Raw genomic sequence first — 20112 nt, 5'->3', positions numbered from 1 at the left:
TTTCATACTTATTTACTAACACCCTGTATAATTTTAGTGAAGAGTTTAATACTTACTTTGACACATGCCCTTGTAAGCAATAGTCAGAGAATTAGATCTACGACGACACGATTGTTTTCTTAACCTACATATGTTTCTATAGCTCCGGCCATCGGTTCCGCAGACAGGCCCTTTTAAGGGACGGAATTTTCCTTCTCTGCATTTGGAGGCACACACGCATTTTGGAGTGCCTTTGCGCAATACACAAGTCTTATCTACATCACATACGACTTCTTTACATGATTCTAAAACGAAAAAAAAAAAACAGAAATATATAACCAAGACGATATATACTGGGTGGGACATTAGTGTGAATAAGTTCAATTACTCGTTTGTCGTAAGAGACACGAAAAAAGTTATTTAGGTAAAAGTTGGAGTACAGATAGGACCATAATTTAAAAATATTTTTAAATATGCAGTGCCACCCGTATTGACAGGGTGACACAAACTTATGCTTTTTAAATGGAACACCTTGTACATTTTTACATTTTTGGATTCTCCTCGATGTTTTCTTTTTTAAAATATAGGGTTTTGTACTATTATATGAGGTAGTTTAAAAGATAAATACGTATTTTTGTTAATTTCCTAGCAATATTCACACCCTGTAGAATTGTAGTGATTTGACATCAAAATTTTTGTTTATGTTCAAATGTTTTTTAATGTAGTCTACTATTCTTAAACATTAATAGTATAGCAAAATGTTTAATTTTAGTATATAGTGTTTTTCGAAACTCGAATGGGTATTTTCTTTGCGCAATACACAGGTCTATCTGCATATTTGAGAGATGTAATCAGCTTTGTCTTTGAGGCACTGTTTTCTGATTTATTTCGATAACGCTCTGTATTCATCATTTGTTCCGTATCTAGTTTTATGTTCTCTTCTGCGTTGAATCATAGTCGATGTATTATCGGATATCCATGGCTTACGGCCCGTGGAAACCGCTGCCTCACAGTCTTTTGCAGCCTCAATTACCTTATCTTTGCGATAGATTCAAGTCCTCTCTTCTAGGAAGAGCTTCTTCTAGGTTTTGTTGGAAGTCATTAATTTTTGGGGACTTTACGAAGGGACTTTAGAACGAATTCAATCGTTCAATACCAGGAGTTGATGACCACTTCCACAGTCTGCGCCAGGATAAGTTTTAAAGTTGATGGTCAACGAATTCCTTCTTGATCTTATTAGGATGTAGTCTATTTGATTTCTTGTTCGTCCATCTGGGATATGCCATGTGTATAATCTCCGTGGATGATGTTGATAGAACGTGTTTTTAATTGTAAGATGTTGTTCTACGCAGAACTCCACTAGACAGTCGCCATTCTTATTTTTCTGTGCCAGTCCATTTTTGACTAGCACTCCTTCAATGAAGGCCTCAAGGGGCACATGAACAAAATCGGACTGAAAGAAATTGCGAATTGCAGATTCTGTCAGCCTGATGACGGGACGGCGGAACAGAACACATTCAGAACACTAAAAACAAACGTTTTCAGTGTTTTATTGTTAGAGAACACATTCTGCTCAAGTGCCCAGGGTTGGATAAGATAAGGCTCAATACATTTGAGCATTATCAACTCGAGCCCTATGACTTTATAAAAGTGTTACTTAACCTTCCGATGACCAACCTTTTTTTTATTTCACGGATGACCAACGGGGGTAAAAAATGACTTCAGGTCAAAATTGACCTGGAATTAATGTTTTCAGCATTTAAATCTTCATTTAACAATACATCCTCGTTTTCTGATACTATTTCATCTTCTATATCATCATAAAAATCGCTAGCAGTAACAATTTCCTGTAACTCAGCCTCAGTAAAATATTTGCGGGCTATATCTTATATGTACACAAAATACTAAGAAACTATAATAATATACGCCAGGAAATAATAATAATGACTAACTGTAGCAGACAGGAATGTCATGATTCGTACATAACAGGCACCACAGTCTAAAAATAGATTTTGATAACGCGCAGTGTAAAACTACTTGGAATTCCACATAATAGATGGTATTTTACTAAACATCAACTTCAGAATATATTTTTTATTCGTAAAATATAGCAAATTTTTTTTATTTCAAAATATGAGGATATCTAGAATGATATTAAAGTCAAATAAAAAAATAATGAGTTAAAAATTGAAAATACTTTTTGAATTTATTAAAGAAAAACATACGCTGGGGTTCAAATATACCCCCTTGCTCATCCGAAGGTTAACGCTATAATTGATTTTGCTAAAAGGTCCAAGCTGAAGGAACAACTTTAAACAAGGGATGATTCTCTTAGATCGAGTGGAAGGGTGGTTAAGCGCTCACTCTTATTGAACCTAACCTACAAATTTAAACTTACCTCGACATGAAGAACATCGCACTCCACCACCTAGTATTCTCCAGAAAAACAACGTTCCAGAATCAAGTTCCTCTGCCGACCAGGATGTCGTTACAGAGCGTCCGGAGCAACAATCTTCTTTCGACATTTTCTCGTGGAGAAGTTCCGTGCAACGCCCGTTTCCGTTACGTACCATGGCCGACCAACAAGTACCACCTGCAACAAAAAATTACATGTTTAGTTATTGCTGTGTACGTCGGTATTGAAATCTAGAGGTTGACCTGACAATTGAATATGCTAAAACTATTGGTGCTAAAACACTTCCTGGAGAAGCCTGCATTAAGATCTATAGGTTGACCTCACCAAAGATGGGTTTCAATTCAACAAGCATATATATTGAAAATATGGAAACCTTCATCTTCTTCTTCTTTTTGTATAGACATGTCTGTTTTTTCAATGCGCATCCAGTAAGTTGTCGTCCCATCATTTTCGTGGTCTTCCCATTGATCGTCTTCCCATTGGGGAACCGTCTCTCACCGTCCTTACTACTATTTGTTGTCATTCGGCTTATGTGGTCATTCCATTCTACTCTTCTGTTTCTTACCCAGTTCTTAATGTTCTCCACCTCCGTAGTAATCTGTAGTTCTAGCTCTGTCCCATAATATCTTATGGTCCTTTTCATAGGCATTTTTCAGTGCATCACAAATGATATAAAAAAGGTAAGTCCGTGATATTACACATTTACAACATTTATTCTAACATGACATTTTAATTAAATCTGACAGTTGTCACATTTTATTTGCAATTTGGCATAAAAACAAATCAATTGTGTTTATTGCATTTACAAAATGGTATTTTCTTCGATTTCTATAGTCTTATAAATTATACAGAATATATTCGTAGATATATTATATAATTCGTAGAGACCGACCGAATGTGACTTTTTTGGCCGAAGCCGAAGCCGATGCCGAAGTTCGGCCTGAAGGATACCTTCGGCCGAAGCCGAAGCCTAAGCCGAAGGTGACTAAATATTTGCATTTATAGTAGGGATAGTCGATGGTCGATGTTTTGCCATTAATATTTAAGTAGTCAAAACACCAGTAATCTTGAGTTTTAACAAATACAATAAAATTATTATAGTTTCTCAGAATTTTACTACGTGAGAAATATTGAAATGAGGATCTTTGAGACATCTTGGCCTATTGTTAAAATTTATATCCTACCTACTACCTGAAAGTTTGTAAAACTTTTTGGTTTATTAGGGTATAAAATAGGGTGTAAATATTTTTCAAAGTATCAAATGCTCGCCGAAGCATATTGTTTAGAGATTATTTATATAGTATAGTATACTCGGAGCATTTTATTGTTCCACCTTCGGCGAAACCTTCGGCTTCGTTTTGGCCGAAGCCGAATTTTGGCCGAAGGTTTAAATATTGGCCGAAGGTGGCCGAAGCCGATGCCGAAGCCGATTAATCGGTCGGTCTCTAATAATTCGTAAATCATTTTTTTTCGATTATAGCGCCATCTATCGACAACTAGAATAAATGTTATAAATGTCTGTAATCACGGACGTGCCCTTTTTCTGTCACATACAATTTAATGCGTTAGATAGAAATCGAAAAACTGTGACACACTGAAAGATGCCTATAAGAAAAAGATTACCATCGATTTTTTGAAGGATTTTCATTTCCGCTGTTTTGAGCAATCTTTTTGTCCTGTCTGTGTCAGGTTGTGTTTCTGCCGCGTATGACATTATTGGTCTGATGACTGTTTTGTAAATTCTGCCTTTCATTTCTTTTCCGATATTTTTATTTCTCCATATTGTGTCATTCAGATGTGCGGCTTTATTTATTCTAATTACTTGATCTTTCCTCTAATTATTTGATCTGTTTCGAGTTTTATGTAGCTAGATATTTAAACTCCATCCCTTGTTCTATTATCTGACCCTTCAGCTCTAATTTACATTTTAACCTGTTAAATTCTCTGGCGATTATGTTAAATTGGTGCAGCATCCGTTATCAAACATATTCACTTTAAGAGATTAGTATTGCATTTGGTATCCTTTTTTAGTTCTTATTTTCTTAGTATTTCATCCATGATCAGGTTGAACAATAAAAGACTCAGGGAATCCCCCTTGCCTTAGTAGACGAGGCAACGAAGTCATGCAACTTCTTGCATTCGATTCGTGAGAGTGTCAGGTAATTTTGTGAACTAAATTGATCTCCGGCAAACATTTTTGTGCATGAGAAAAAGCATCTTTAAAGTGCATCTCGAAGATATGGAAAATAAAAATTTTAGGACTTAGGAAATATTGACGGAAATGAGTTCAATTTTTATATTTGGGGGTTTTGGAGGTCACTGAACACGAATTTCATACCAGCGATGGTCTCCGAGGTACCTGGTGCCCAGGATGGAACTCGTCGCCTGGGACGACCGAATAATTCGCGGGACGATCGAATAATTCGCGAAATAAAGATTGGATCAAAAAATTAAAAAATACGTGTTCAATATTTTTCAAAAATCTATTGACTGATACTAAGCACGACCACCCCACTCCACCCCCTGGAGGTGGGAAGGGTATAACTTTAAAATCTTGAATAGAAACCCCATTTGTTATTGCAGATTTGGATTGCTTACGTAAAATTAAGCAACTCTTATTCGTGACATTTTTTAGAATTGTGGATAGATGGCGCTATAATCGGAAAAAACAATTTTTTCGTGACACCATAGGTAAATTATAGAAACGGTCTAATATCTTAAGAAATACACTTCCATATAAAGAACCACAAATTCGTCTTTTATATTTTTTAAGAACTTATCGAATAACATAAAACACGACCCTCAACTCACCCCTTGTTGGTGGGGGGGGGGAGGGGGTGTAACTGTAAAATCTTAAATAGGAGCCCTATTTTTTATTGCAGATTTGGATTCTTTACGCAAAAATAAGTTTAACTTTTATTCGAGACATTTTTTTGAATTGTGGATAGATTGCGCTATAATCGGATAAATACTATTTATTAGCGCCATTTATTAACAATTCTAAAAAATGTTTCGAATAAATATTACTTATTTTTTTATGAGGAATACAAATCTGCAATAAAACATGGGGATTTCCATTTAAGATTTTAAAGTTAACCCCCACCCCACCTCCAGGTGGTGGACTGTAGAGTCGTGATTGATGTTAAATACGTATTGAAAATATGTTAAATACGTATTATTTGGTTTTTATTTAGAATTGTATTTCTCGAGATATTAGACCGTTTCTACAATTTACCTATGGTATCACGATAAATCGTTTTTTCCGATTACAGCGCCATCTATCCACAATTCGAAAAAATTTCTCGAAAAAGTTGCTTATTTTTACGCAAGCAATCCAAATCTTTATTAACAAATGGGCGTTTCCGTTTAAGATTTTAAAGTTACCCCTACCCAACTTCCAGGGGATGGAGTGGGGGTTGTCTTTAGTGTCATTCGATAGATTTTTGAAAAATATTAAACGCGAATTTTTCAGTTTTTCGATCCAACCTTCATTTCGCGAATTATTCGATCGTCCCGTGAATTATTCGATCGTCCCAAGCGACGAGCTCCACCTTGGGCACCAGGAGACCATCGCCGTCATGAAATTTGTGTTCACTGACCTCCAAAACCCCCAAATATTTTTAACTCATTTCCGTCAATATTTCCTGAGTTCTAAATTTTTCATTTTCCATCTCTTCGAGATGCACTTTGAAAATGCATTTTCTCATGCACACATTTTTTTGCCGGAGATCAATTTAGTTCCCAAAATTGCCTGACACTCTCTCGAATTGAATGCAAAAAGTTGCATGACGATTTGCCTACTGCACAAAATTCCTAGGTTTTGGGCTTTTTAACGCTTCGTTGCTTCGTCTATAGCCCATTGCCAGCTTCAATTGGGTCCGTTAGTTCATCTTCTACTTTTAGTTTTATTGTGTTGTTCTGGTAGAGGTTTTCGACCCTGTAAGACCCTTGTTATCAGGTTTTTTCTTCCTGAAATGAATTTTCGTTGGAGCAAGTATTTTGTGCTCGAACATATACTAATTTGATTATTCCCATTTTGATATTTATGTTGTGGTTTGAGTAATAATCTTTTGGTGTATACATATAAATATAATACTAAACTTAAAAATGCAACAAGAAAACAGCTTCAGAACATCTAAAATTAAGAATAGTTATGTTATTATTCTGATTTTTCTAATAGCATCTAATATTATAAACTCTAGTTATCAACACGATTTATACCGTAATAATTGATTCCTGAAAGACTATCTTATTAGTTATTGAAAAATATTCTGCCAGTCTCTTAGTATTCATTGATAAGTCTATTAGGTTATAAATATACATAAATGTCACACAGCTTATACGGTATGTTTGCATGATGATGAAAAACAATTTTGTACAATTAAGTGAAACATTATTGAAATTACTGTATCTAATACGAAATAGTAATCCTTTAAATCAAGAATTAAGTGTGAAATCGATAATTGGTATTAAATGAGTAGAGTCATTGTTCAATTTGCAGTTTTTTAAATAGATAATATGAAGAATGATTTGGTATTTTCGTACGTTTTACACATACAACTAAACTGTGATGTTTTGATGACGAGTTTGTTAAAAATAAATAAATTGCTATTAAAACAAGAAGAAAGTATAATATAGCACATATTTTTTCTTCTTCTTACGCAATCCACTAATGGATGTTTGCGATCACGTTTGACCATTTTTCTCTATAGTATCTATTATGTCTCCTATGTTTCTTATCCCTGTCCATTGTTTGACATTACGGAGCCATGACATTTTCTTCCTGCCCGCCTCTCTTCTTTCTTCGATCCTTCTTTCAGTTAAGGTTTGCAGAAATTGGCATCTTTTGTTTCTAATTACGTTCCCCAGGTATGCCGTTTTTCTCATTAATTGTGCATAGCAGTTGTCGTTGTGTACCAATTCTTCTCAGGATTTTTTCATTTGTTATTCGTGTGGTCCCGAGAACTTACGTATGTACTTATAGCACAGCTAGTGGGACGAAATATAGGAGAAATTGAGATATAGCGAAAAGAAAGCACACACACAAATAAATTCTTCTTCTTTCTCTTTATAAGCAATTTTGCTTATTGGTGATTTATCTCTTGCTATTTTGACCACATGTGTCTCCCCTATTCTGCTTATTTGGTTATTCCTTTATTTTTCTATTCCATAGTGTCCATTCGTTTATACACTCTAGGTTACATTTTCTTCTAATATCTTCACTCCTCTTTCGATCTCTCAGAGTATTTCCTGTAATTATTCTCAGTACACTCATCTCTGCCGTTTCCAGTAGTCTTTGAGTTTTGGCTGTATCGGGTCTGGTTTCTGATTCATATGTCATTATTCAAACAGCTTCAAAACCAAATAAGAAGAAAAATTAGGGAGGCTAAAGAAACCTACTTCTCTGAAAAATGTAAAGAAATAGAAGAACTGCAAAACACATATGACAACTTCAACCTACATAAAAAAGTCAAAGAACTAGCCGGAATAGGAAATAGAAGAACCTCAAATATATTGCTCGACAAAAATGGAAATATTATAATGGAGACAAAACGAAAACTACGACGATGGAAAGAGTATATCGAGGAACTATTTTATGACCAGAGAGAAGCTAGTACATCCGTAGATAGCCAAACGGGAGATGTAGGCCCAGAGATAACCAAATCAGAGGTTAGTCAGGCAATAAACTCTATGAAAACCAATAAATCTGCTGGTCCAGATGAATTGCCTAGCGAGCTGATAAAGTTGGTCAACGAGAAAAACCTGGACATAATAGTAGAACTGTTCAACGCTATCTATACTACAGGAATCATCCCTAGAGAAATGTTGACATCAGCCTTTGTGTGTTTGCCAAAGAAGGTGAATGCAAAAGAATGCAGTGACTACCGAACCATAAGCTTAATGTCACATACCTTGAAAATTCTATTGAAAATTATCCACGCCAGAATACACTCTAAACTGGAGCTGGATATTAGTGACACTCAATATGGGTTCCGCAATGGTATGGGTACCAGAGAGGCATTATTTTCCTTCAACATGCTGACACAAAGATGTTTGGATGTTAACCATCCTCTTTACGTCTGTTTTATAGACTACAATAAGGCGTTTGATAAAGTAAAACATGATCGACTCATGGAAATCCTAAAAAATAAAAACCTAGATGAAAGAGATTTAAGACTAATAACACACCTCTATTACAATCAGCGAGCAATAGTAAGAATTGAAAAAGAAACATCTGAAGAAATGGAAATAAAGAGAGGAGTCAGGCAAGGCTGCATACTATCACTTCTATTATTTAACGCTTATTCTGAAGAGGTAATTCGAGAAACTCTGGAAGATGAAACAGTCGGCATAAGAGTAAATGGAGTCTTAGTTAACAACATCAGATATGCAGATGATACAGTAATAATACCCGATAGTTTACAAGACCTGCAAAGACTCATGAGTAAAATAGTAAGGTGTAGTAGGGAGTACGGACTCTCTCTCAATATCAAAAAGACGAAGTTAATGAAAATTAGTAAAAACAACCATAATACTAACGAAATCTTGATAGTAGAGGGCCAGCAGATCGAAAGAGTAAAAAAGTACAGTTACCTAGGAACACTTATAACAGAAAATAATGACTACACTGCAGAAATAAAAGTCAGAATCGAAAAAGCACGTTCTAATTTTATAAAAATGAAAAAGGTCCTATGTAGCAAAGATTTAACATTAGCTCTTAAAGTACGCCTAACAAAATGTTACGTCTACAGTGTTCTATACTATGGAGTGGAATCATGGACGTTAAATGTAGAGACAATGATACGACTTAACGCCTTTGAAATGTGGACCTATAGAAAAATTATGAGGGTTTCCTGGGTAGATAGAACTACAAACAATGAAGTACTGAGAAGAATAGGTAAAGAAAAGGAAGTTGAACTTACAATTAAAGAAAAGAAGCTACAGTATCTCGGACATGTGATGCGGGGCGAGAAGTATGGCATCCTACGACTCATAATGCAGGGAAATATAGATGGCAGAAGAAGCATCGGAAGAAGACGAATTTCATGGTTGAAGAACCTGAGAGAGTGGTTTGGATGCAGCTCGAAACAACTATTTAGAGCTACTGCCTCAAAAATTAAAATAGCTATGATGATTGCCAACCTCCGTAGCGGAGATGGCACCTGAAGAAGAATGTCATTATTGGACTTACATTGGCTTTATAAATTCTTAACTTCATCTCATTATTATGTTTGTTTCACCATATAGTGTTATTAAGCCATCCTGCCAGTATATTTGCTTTTTGTACTTGATTTCTCAGTTTTCTGTCGAAGTCTCCATAGCTGGACAATGTGATATCAACAATTTTTGTCTTACATCTGATGGGTTATTTACTGAATACTATTGTTTTAGTTTTCTAAGATGAAATTGTCATATTGAATTCTTTTGCTCTTATGTACGTTAAATCTGTGGACTAATCTTTGCAGACTATCTTCATCCTGGGTTATCAATATTGGGTCCTCTGCGTAGCAGAGTATTTTTACTTCTTTGTTTCCCATTCTATATCCTCTTCATTTGTTGACGTTTTTGATGATTTCATCCATGCATCAATTGAAAAGCAAAGGACTCAATGAGTCTTTCTATCTTATTGCGCTACCTAGGTATGTAGGTTCTGTATGTTGTCCATCTATTCTGACATCCAGTTTGTTGTTTTGGTAGATGTTTTCAATAGGTATCTAGGTGATATCTAGGTGAAACTTCTCCATTATAAAGAAGATGGATTACATCTTTGAGTCTTACTCTGTCGAATGCCTTCTTCAAGTCAATCAAAGATAGAAATATTGGTTTATTAAACTCTAGTGATTTCTCAGTAATTTGCTTTATGACGAATATTGCATCTGTACAGGAACGTCCAGTAAGAAAACTTGTTGTTCATCTGCTAAACTTATCCTGTGATTCATTAGTTCTTGTAAAATTTTAGTTGTAAGTTTTAGGGTAATATTTAACAAGTTGATACCTCTGTAGTTTGCTGGCTGCTTTTTATCTCCTTTTTTGAATAGCAGAATTAGTTTGCTCGTTTTCCATTCTTGCGGTATTTTTTGTGTTTTATAATTTTGTTAATTAATGCTGTTAATTGTGTTGTCAAAAATTAGGGAGAAGACCTGCCAATATTATGGAATTTGATAGAAATCCAACATTTATTCCTGGATTATAAACAAGCGAAAAGAATCTTCTAAAGTGTTAGGGAGCTTTTATATCTATAGGCCTATTGATGAATGAAGAAACATTTCCACTCTATAGGAGTTACTATTGGAGTTACTGATTGCAATTGTTACAATTACTGCCACAGCGTGAACCACAAGCGGGGTTGTAAAAAAATACGACTTTTCTGCAACTACAAGTTGCGCCGCATCCTTTTTTGCAATTGTAAAATATCATTGTAAAAAGTTAATTTGCTACAGGCTTTGCGTTTCTATTTGTGCTTTTTGATTCCAGATAAATTTTGTCATTATCGTAAGTCTCTTTTGTCTATGTTTTTTTCTTTAGAATTTGGACTAATTTTTCATGTCTACCTTGTCAAATGCTTTTTCAAAATCAACGTAAAAATATGCATATCCATATTCATATCCATGCATGCATCTTTGAGCTATCACATTAAAAGCAAATCTCGCCTCTCTGGTTTCTAGTCCGTTCCTCAACCCCAACTGACTATCATCAAATACTATAGACTGTAATACATACAACTCTTGACATTTCCCATTAATTTTGAGGAAGCAAAAAAATAGCGCCATCTAGCGGTATGAGTAGGATAACCAGAGCAATCTAACCTTACATTCATAAAATTGCTTTATTATTGTTTTTGTATAATAGTCCTGTCGCCAGGGGGGTACAGCGGCCTCCTTTATTCAGATGGACTTACCCAAATTTTTTTTATGTATTTTGGCCCGTAGAACACGAATTTTTTGGGTAACAGTTGATCCGGATGTCGATAAGATTGTTATAAACAAAGAAGTTGAGGAATTGCATAACAGCGATTTCTCGCAAAACAAAACATTTTTTTGTATTTCTTGGGGCATTCTAACCAAAAAATGGTCCTACAACTTTTTTCGTATAATGCATGGTTTTCGAGATAAACGCGGTTGAACTTTAAAAAAATCGAAAAATTGCAATTTTTGAACCCGAATAACTTTTGATTAAAAAATAAAATAGCAATTCTGCTTACCGCATTTGAAAGTTTAAGTCAAATTATATCGGTTTTAAATATTTGCATTGCTAAAAATTTATTTTTTTATTGTTAAAAAAAGCTATAAACACATATTGTTTCCCGTGCCTAATACATGCGTTTTGATGCATGCTACGTAGAAATCGCCTCGCTTGCACTTGTACCTACTCTACCTACTCGTTAGATTTTAATGAGAAATCATTGAAAACATCACTCAAGCACTAGGTGTTTATAGCTTTGTTTAACAATAAAATAATAAATTTTTAGCAATTCAAATTATTAGAACCGATATAATTTGACTTGAACTTTCAAATGCGGTAAGCAGAATTGCTATTTTATTTTTTAATCAAAAGTTATTAGGGTTCAAAAATTGCAATTTTTCGATTTTTTGAAAGTTTAACCGCGTTTATCTCGAAAACTATGCATCCTACGAACAAATTTGTAGGAACACTTTTTGGTTAGAATGGCCCAAAAAATGCAAAAAAATGTTTTATTTTGCAAAAAATCGCTGCTATGTAATTCCTCAACTTCTTTGTTTATAACAATCTTATCGACATCCGGATCAACTGTTACCCAAAAAATTCGTGTTCTACGGGTCAAAATACATAAAAAAAACTTGGGTAAGTCCATCTGAATACAGGAGGCCGTTGTACCCCCCCTGGCGACAGGACTATAAGTGTTTGAACTATTTTTATTTTAATTTAATTTAGCAAAATTAGCTCGTTATTCAAAAATTTATAAAATTAAATCTGAATGTTTACGTCAATTTTTACGTTGTCAAAACGTAGTTCAACTCAAGCCGACAGTGGCGCTAGTGGCAATGTGCTTCCAGATTTCTGTGGGAGTTGGATGTATTACAGTCAATAGTATTTGCTATCATCCATTCCTTCTTCTAGCTTTTTATTTATACGACCATGTATTATTTTCACAAATAATTGGAGAACATGACTTATTAATGATATTGTCCTGTATTCACTGCAATCTTTAGCATTTGTATGTTTAGGAATAGCACAAAAGGTTGAGAGTAACCATTGTTTCGGTATGTGTCCAGTTTTGTACACTACGTTAAACAAGTCTACCATAATGTCTAAGGTTTCATCATTTATGCATATTAAGCTTTCTACTGCTTTACTATTTTTGCTATTTTTTAATGCTGTTTTAATTTCCTCTTTTAATAACTTTAAAACCATATCATCTTCTACTTCTACTTCCATCTGCTCTGTTCTACTGTCTGAACAATTCATTTATGTATTCTGTCCATTTCTTTAATTTTTCGAAGCTAGGACAAATAATCCCCGGACAAATAATCCTGGACAAAAAATCCCCACAAATTATCCCTGGACAAAAAATCCCCGGACAAATAATCCCCGGACAAAAAATCCCCACAAAAAATCTCGGACAAATGATCCCCACAAATTTTTTGGACAATATATCCCCACAAAAAATCCCGGACAAAATATTCCCAAGAAATATTTGCTGCCGAATGGTTTTACTAGTTTTACTAAACTCTAAAAGTTTTCCTGAAATTTTAACCAATTTCGAATTCCAATTCCATGCTGAAAACTTTATTTGTGTTATATTTTTGTTAATTTTATTTGTTTATACATGACAAAAAAGTGTGAGTTTTTTCAAAAATCGTGGAAAATGTGGTAAATGAGCTAGGGCCCCGTTTTCATGACAGGTGCTTAACGCGCATTTTGATAACGCGCGATTACAACTACATACATTTTACTTGAGACCGTTCACATGCCAACGCGCGTCTTAATGACCTAAAACGCGCGTTAGCATGTGAACCGTTTTCAGTAAAATCTACGTAGTTGGCCGGTATGGTAAAAACGGGGCCGTAGCTCATTCCCCATAATATCTTCCACGATTTTTGAAAAACCTCACACTCCTTTGACATGTAGTTTTCAGCATGGAATTGGAATTCGAAATTTGTTAAAATTTCGGGAAAACTTTTAGATAACTATTAGGCAGCAAATATTTCTTGGGAATTTTTTGTCCGGGACTTTTTGTCCGGGATTGATTGTGGGGATATTTTGTCCAAAAAAATTTGTGGGGATTATTTGTCCGGGATTTTTTGTGGGGTTTTTTTGTCCGGGGATTATTTGTCCGGAGATTTTTTGTGCGGGGATTTTTTGTCCAGGGATAATTTGTGGGGATTTTTTGTCCGGGATTATTTTTCCGGGGATTATTTGTCCGGACCCCAATTTTTCATTGGTATCCAATACAAGTTTCCCATTTGTATCTTTTATTAGTTCCTGTTTTCTTTTTCTGTTGTTGTGTTCTTTAATCTTTTTATGTGGTAAAACTCTCATATCTTTTTTGGCATTCGTTTATTTCTGCGCATTGTTATTTTAATCATTGTTCTTTCGCCTGCTTAATTTTGTATTTTGTTTGTTTAGCCACATTTTGGTGCATCTTGTTTTTTAGTCTAGTAAAATAAAATTACACTACATGTAAATCAAAATGTAAATTCGTACAGGTTGAAACAAATTTTATATCAAAGTTTAGGTGGGTACAAAAGATATTTTCAAGAAAGTATCCAAATCATACAAGGGGATCATTGTTTAAATAATTAAAAAGGGGTCATTTTTGCAAAAAAATTACAAATTACTTTTTTAACTGCTGAGGTCATTAAATTACCAATGAAGGTCTATAGGATTGTTTTCTGTAAAGTTGAAGGGTAAATCTTTCACATAAGTCTTACTAAATTAAATTTGACCCCCTATTTATTTAAATAATTATACATAAATCTTTAAAAACAAATTTGCAAAAAATTATTTTTAGCGTTTTAAATAAGCACTATAAGATATCTTATTTTACAGGATAAGTTGTGCTATGTTATCAGTATTAAGCAAAAAAAAATTGGTCGAAAAATATTTAATATTTTTTGAGATATTGAATTTGTTTATTAAATGTTACTATATTTTCAATTGCAAAAACGCGGTTGTTGCCAAAGAAATATTCACCTGTATTAAATCTTATTATTTTTATTTTTATGTATATTTATTTTCGACAAATGTATTGATAAATTTAAATTTCAATTAAACTGCCCCCTAAAATTGCATTTGAAAATAATTCAAATTTGTTTATAATTTGTTGTTTTAATAACGTCGCGATGATTAAATATTTAAATATTTTAAAACGCCGTTTCGATAATTGGGTTCCTGGGAATTTTTCACTAATTAACAAATTTTTTGTCTTTTTTTCCTCTTCTTTTTTTTTCTTGGCATTGTATTACTATGGGCCCTTTTTGGGTTAAGTTTCATTAAGAATGTCGAATCTCTAAGTTGTAGATTCTAGACCTAAAAATATCAAGATTGGTCTAAAATCACTTAAATAAAATGTGGCTACTTACTGAGTTACAGGGTGTTTTATTTAAAAATTTAAAAATTATTTTCACCAAGTACTTTCAAACTATTTGACGTATCCATATCATACTTTACAGAAAGTGTGGGTACTATACATTCTACTAAATTGTGATAAATAAAAGTTTCTAGCAACCACCAGAGGCGTACGACAGGGGCCAGTTAATGGTTGACCCTTCCCAAATTCTACGCCACTGAGGGAATTACTATTTTAGCGAAATTTTTCGATTCTCCAATACTTTCTATGTAAATAACATACTCTTTACTGGTAATGATTAAGTCATTAGTTTTCGAGATATTGGACGTAAAAAATGAAACGGCATATTTATTTTGATTCATTCATTAATTCATTTTAAACTTCCAATATCTCTCAAATTGATGACTTTATGAATACCAATAAAGTTATTTACATACAAAGTATTGGAGAATCGAAAAATTTCACTACAATAGTAATTCACTCAGTGGCGTAGAATTTGGGAAGGGTCAATCATTCACTATCCCCTGTCGTACGTCTCTGGCACTAGCTAGAAACGTTTATTAATCACAATTTAATAGGGTGTATAATAGCCAAACTTTCTGCCAAGTATGATAAGGATACGTCAAATAGTTTTAAAGTACTTGGTAACAATAATTTTTAAATTTTTAAATAAAACACCCTGTAACTCAGTAAGTTGCCACATTTTATTTAAAAGATTTTAGTTAAATCTTAATATTTTTAGGTCTAGAATCTACAACTCAGAGATTCGACATTCTTAATAAAATTAACCCTAAAAGTAGAAGTAGTAATATAACTCCAAGAAGAAAAAGAAAAAGAAAAAACGACAAAAAAATTTTGTTAATTAGTAAAAAAATCCCAAAAACCCAATGATCGGAACGGCATTTCAAAATACTTAATCCCCGCGACGTTATTAAAAAAACAAATTATAAACAAATTTGAATAATTTTCAAATGCCATTTTAGGGGGGAGTTTAACTGAAATTTGAATTTATCAATACATTTATCGAAAATATACATAAAAATAAAAATATTGAGATCTTAAGCAGGTGAATATTTCTTTAGCAACAACCGCGTTTTTGCAATTGAAAATATAGTAAAATTTAATAAACAAATTCAATATCTCAAAAACTATTTAATATTTTTCGACCAATTTTTTTTTGCTTGATACTGGTAACATAGCGCAACTTAGTCTGTAAAATAAGATATTTTATAGTGCTTATTTAAAACGCTAAAAATAATTTTTTGCAAATTTGTTTTTAAAGTTTTATATATAATTATTTAAATAAATAGGGGGTCAAATTTAATTTAGTAAGTCTTATGAGAAATATTTGCTCTTCAACTTTGCACAAAAAAATCCTATAGACCTTTGTTGGTAATTGAATGACCTCAGCAGTTAAAAAAGTCATTTTTTTGCAAAAATGACCCCTTTTTAATTATTTAAACAATGATCCCCTTGTATGATTTGGATACTTTCTTGAAAATATCTTTTGTACCCACCTAAACTTTAATATAAAATTTGTTTTAACCTGTACGAATTTACATATTGACTTTTTTTTATTTTATTAGGCTATTTATGTTAAACGCTTTTCTTTACTTCAATAGTTTGCATAAAATCTTTAGACGTTTCTTCAATGCAAATGAATGAAAATTTGCAGACATATGCATTCGCGGGAACAATACACAAATAGGCAATAATTTTTTTTATGTTTATTAATTGTTTAAATAAAAAAACGATTTTAGTGGAAAATGCTTAAATTCTCTTGTTTTTTACAATGTAGAAACTTTTACGGATTGTAGCTAATGATATGAACTATACATAATTTCACTTTTTACGTTAATTTTTTACGTTATGCTTCATAAATAATCAATAAAGTTTCAAATTTTGAACGCTCATATATTTGTTTATACATAAATCGGCGTTTATTCGTGTCAAATTTCAATACGATACGAAACAAGACTTCAACCAAAAGTCAAATTAAAAAAATTCGTGTTTTTATCGTAGTCTTAGAAAAACCATCGGTAGAGACGTTTTGTGCTACAACTAACATTAGAATTCGTTTTGTCGTATTAATTAATTAAACTCTTTTCTTTAGTTCAATCGTTTGGGTCAAATCTTTGGACGTTAATTTGACTGCCTTTTCTTCAATGCAAATGACCACAAATTTAAAGACATATGCATTCGCGGGAAGAATACACGAATAGTCAATAAAAAAAAATTTTTGTTAAAATTGCATTAATTGTTTAAATAAAAAAAAAAAACGATTTTAACAAAAAATGCTTATATTCTCTTGTTTTTACAATGAATACACTTTTTACGTTAATTGTTTACGTTATGCTTCATAAATAAACAATAAAGTTTCAAATTTTTTGCCGATTTCGTCTACTTTTCATGTATGTACATCATACGTTTTATACATATTTTAATAAAAATGACGATATATTTTAATGTTTGAAAAGTGTAAGACCAAAAAGTAAAAATAAAAAAATATGAAAAAAATATTTTTAAGAAACGCTTTTCTTTAGTTACGAGTGAGTAAAATTAAACATATTATAAACAAATTAACTAAAAAGCAAAAAATAAAAAAAAAATTGAAAAATCTAACACATTCGCTAAAGAAAAGCGTGCTGCGAAAACTGTTTATTCGATGAAGACGCGCAACGCTTTTCTTTGACGAATGTGTTAGATTTTTTCATTTTTTTTGCTTTTTAGTTGATTTTTTATAACATGTTTAATTTTCGTCACTCGTAACTAAAGAAAAGCGTTTCTTAAAAATATTTTTTTCATATTTTTTTATTTTTATATTGTTTTTATGTTGAAGTTTTTATTAACAACCATTTTGTATCCATTTCAGTATTTTGCAGTCAAGATTGTTTTGTAAGAACATAATAATTTAATAATATATACGAGACGTAAAGACGAACAAAGAGTTATACTACCTACTAATAAAACGAATGGTAATAGTTTGTATCAAATTAAGTTCAAACGTGTACCGGTATCGAAATTTTGCCTGCACTTTTTTCGTGTTTAGTCAAATGTAATTTGTACACAAGAGTATAAAAAACCGCAGTGTAAATACCGATGCAACGTTGTTATTTATGTTCGGCTAATATTGACTTGTTCATAAAGACACATTTGAAGAGTCTGTAGACACTAATAAAGTAAACAAAAATAACTTTCAAATAAATGATAATAAATAAGAGGTACGGAATTTCATGATCAAATAAAAAACATGCCAATAAAATTTTAGCATGGCGCGTCGACCGACCTGTTGTAGCTCTCTCGTAATAGTTTCCAGGGATGGATTGTGGACTCAACTATGGATATAATAGTCTAGTAAAATAAAATTACGCTACATGTAAATCAAAATGTAAATTCGTACAGGTTGAAACAAATTTTATATCAAAGTTTAGGTGGGTACAAAAGATATTTTCAAGAAAGTATCCAAATCATACAAGGGGATCATTGTTTAAATAATTAAAAAGGGGTCATTTTTGCAAAAAAATTACTTTTTTAACTGCTGAGGTCATTCAATTATTAATGAAGGTCTATAGGATTGTTTTCTGTAAAGTTGAAGGGTAAATCTTTCACATAAGACTTACTAAATTAAATTTGACCCCCTATTTATTTAAATAATTATACATAAAACTTTAAAAACAAATTTGCAAAAAATTATTTTTAGCTTTTTAAATAAGCACTATAAAATATCTTATTTTACAGGATAAGTTGCGCTATGTTATCAGTATTATTAAAATAAAATTGGTCCAAAAATATTTAATATTTTTTGAGATATTGAATTTGTTTATTAAATGTTACTCTATTTTCAATTGAAAAAGCGCGGTTGTTACCAAAGAAATAATTACCTGTCTTAAATCTTATTATTTTTATTTTTATGTATATTTTCGACAAATGTATTGATAAATTCAAATTTCAATTAAACTTCCCCCTAAAATGGCATTTGAAAATAATTCAAATTTGTTTATAAATTATTTTTTTAATAACGTCGCGGGGATTAAATATTTTGAAATGCCGTTTCGATAATTGGGTTCCTGGGAATTTTTCACTAATTAACAAATTTTTTTGTCTTTTTTTCCTCTTCTTTTTTTTTCTTGGCATTATATTACTACGGGCCCTTTTTGGGTTAAGTTTCATTAAGAATGTCGAATCTCTAAGTTGTAGATTCTAGACCTAAAAATATTAAGATTGGTCTAAAATCACTTAAATAAAATGTGGCTACTTACTGAGTTACAGAGTGTTTTATTTACAAATTTAAAAATTATTTTTACCAAGTACTTTCAAACTATTTGACATATCCTTATCATACTTGGCAGAAAGTGAGGGTACTATACAGTCTACTAAATTGTGATAAATAAAAGTTTCTAGCTACCACCAGAGGCGTACGACAGGGGCCAGTTAATGGTTGACCCTTCCCAAATTCTACGCCACTGAGGGAATTACTATTTTAGCGAAATTGTTCGATTCTCCAGTACTTTCTATGTAAATAATATACTCTTTACTGGTAACGATTAAGTCATTAGTTTTCGAGATATTGGTCGTTAAAAATAAAACGGCATAGTTATTTTGATTCATTCATTCATTCATTTTAAATTTCCAATATCTCTCAAACTGATGACTTTATCGATACCAATAAAGTTATTTACATACAAAGTATTGGAGAATCGAAAAATTTCGCTACAAGAGTAATTCACTCAGTGGCGTAGAATTTGGGAAGGGTCAATCATTCTCTATCCCCTGTCGTACGCCTCTGGCACTAGCTAGAAACGTTTATTAATCACAATTTAATAGGGTGTATAATAGCCACACTTTCTGCCAAGTATGATAAGGATACGTCAAATAATTTTAAAGTATTTGGTAACAATAATTTTTAAATTTTTAAATAAAACACCCTGTAACTCAGTAAGTAGCCACATTTTATTTAAGAGATTTTAGTTTAATCTTAATATTTTTAGGTCTAGAATCTACAACTCAGAGATTCGACATTCTTAATAAAATTTAACCCTAAAAGGGCCCGTAGTAATATAACTCAAAGAAAAAAAAAGAAGAAGAAAAATGACCAAAAAATTTTGTTAATTAGTAAAAAATTCCCAGGAACCCAATTATGGAAACGGCATTTCAAAATACTTAATCC

At 32.4% G+C, this 20112-nt stretch overlaps 1 protein-coding gene across 1 annotated transcript in view; it reads right to left on the bottom strand.

Annotated features, from left to right (window-relative positions):
- Positions 1 to 20112, bottom strand: part of LOC126890505 (follistatin) — a 513129-nt gene that overhangs the window by 36688 nt on the left and 456329 nt on the right. The window contains exons 3-4 of the mRNA XM_050659494.1: positions 2378 to 2572; positions 57 to 284 (exon numbers count right to left, since the gene is read on the bottom strand). Of these exons, the coding sequence (XP_050515451.1) occupies positions 57 to 284; positions 2378 to 2572 (423 nt within the window). The remainder of the gene's footprint in view (positions 1 to 56; positions 285 to 2377; positions 2573 to 20112) is intronic.

Source organism: Diabrotica virgifera, chromosome 8 (genome assembly GCF_917563875.1).
Source record: "Diabrotica virgifera virgifera chromosome 8, PGI_DIABVI_V3a".
In the NCBI taxonomy this organism is placed as follows: domain Eukaryota; kingdom Metazoa; phylum Arthropoda; class Insecta; order Coleoptera; family Chrysomelidae; genus Diabrotica; species Diabrotica virgifera.
Note: the sequence above shows the minus strand (reverse complement) of the source record. Positions and strands in the feature narration are given on the sequence as shown.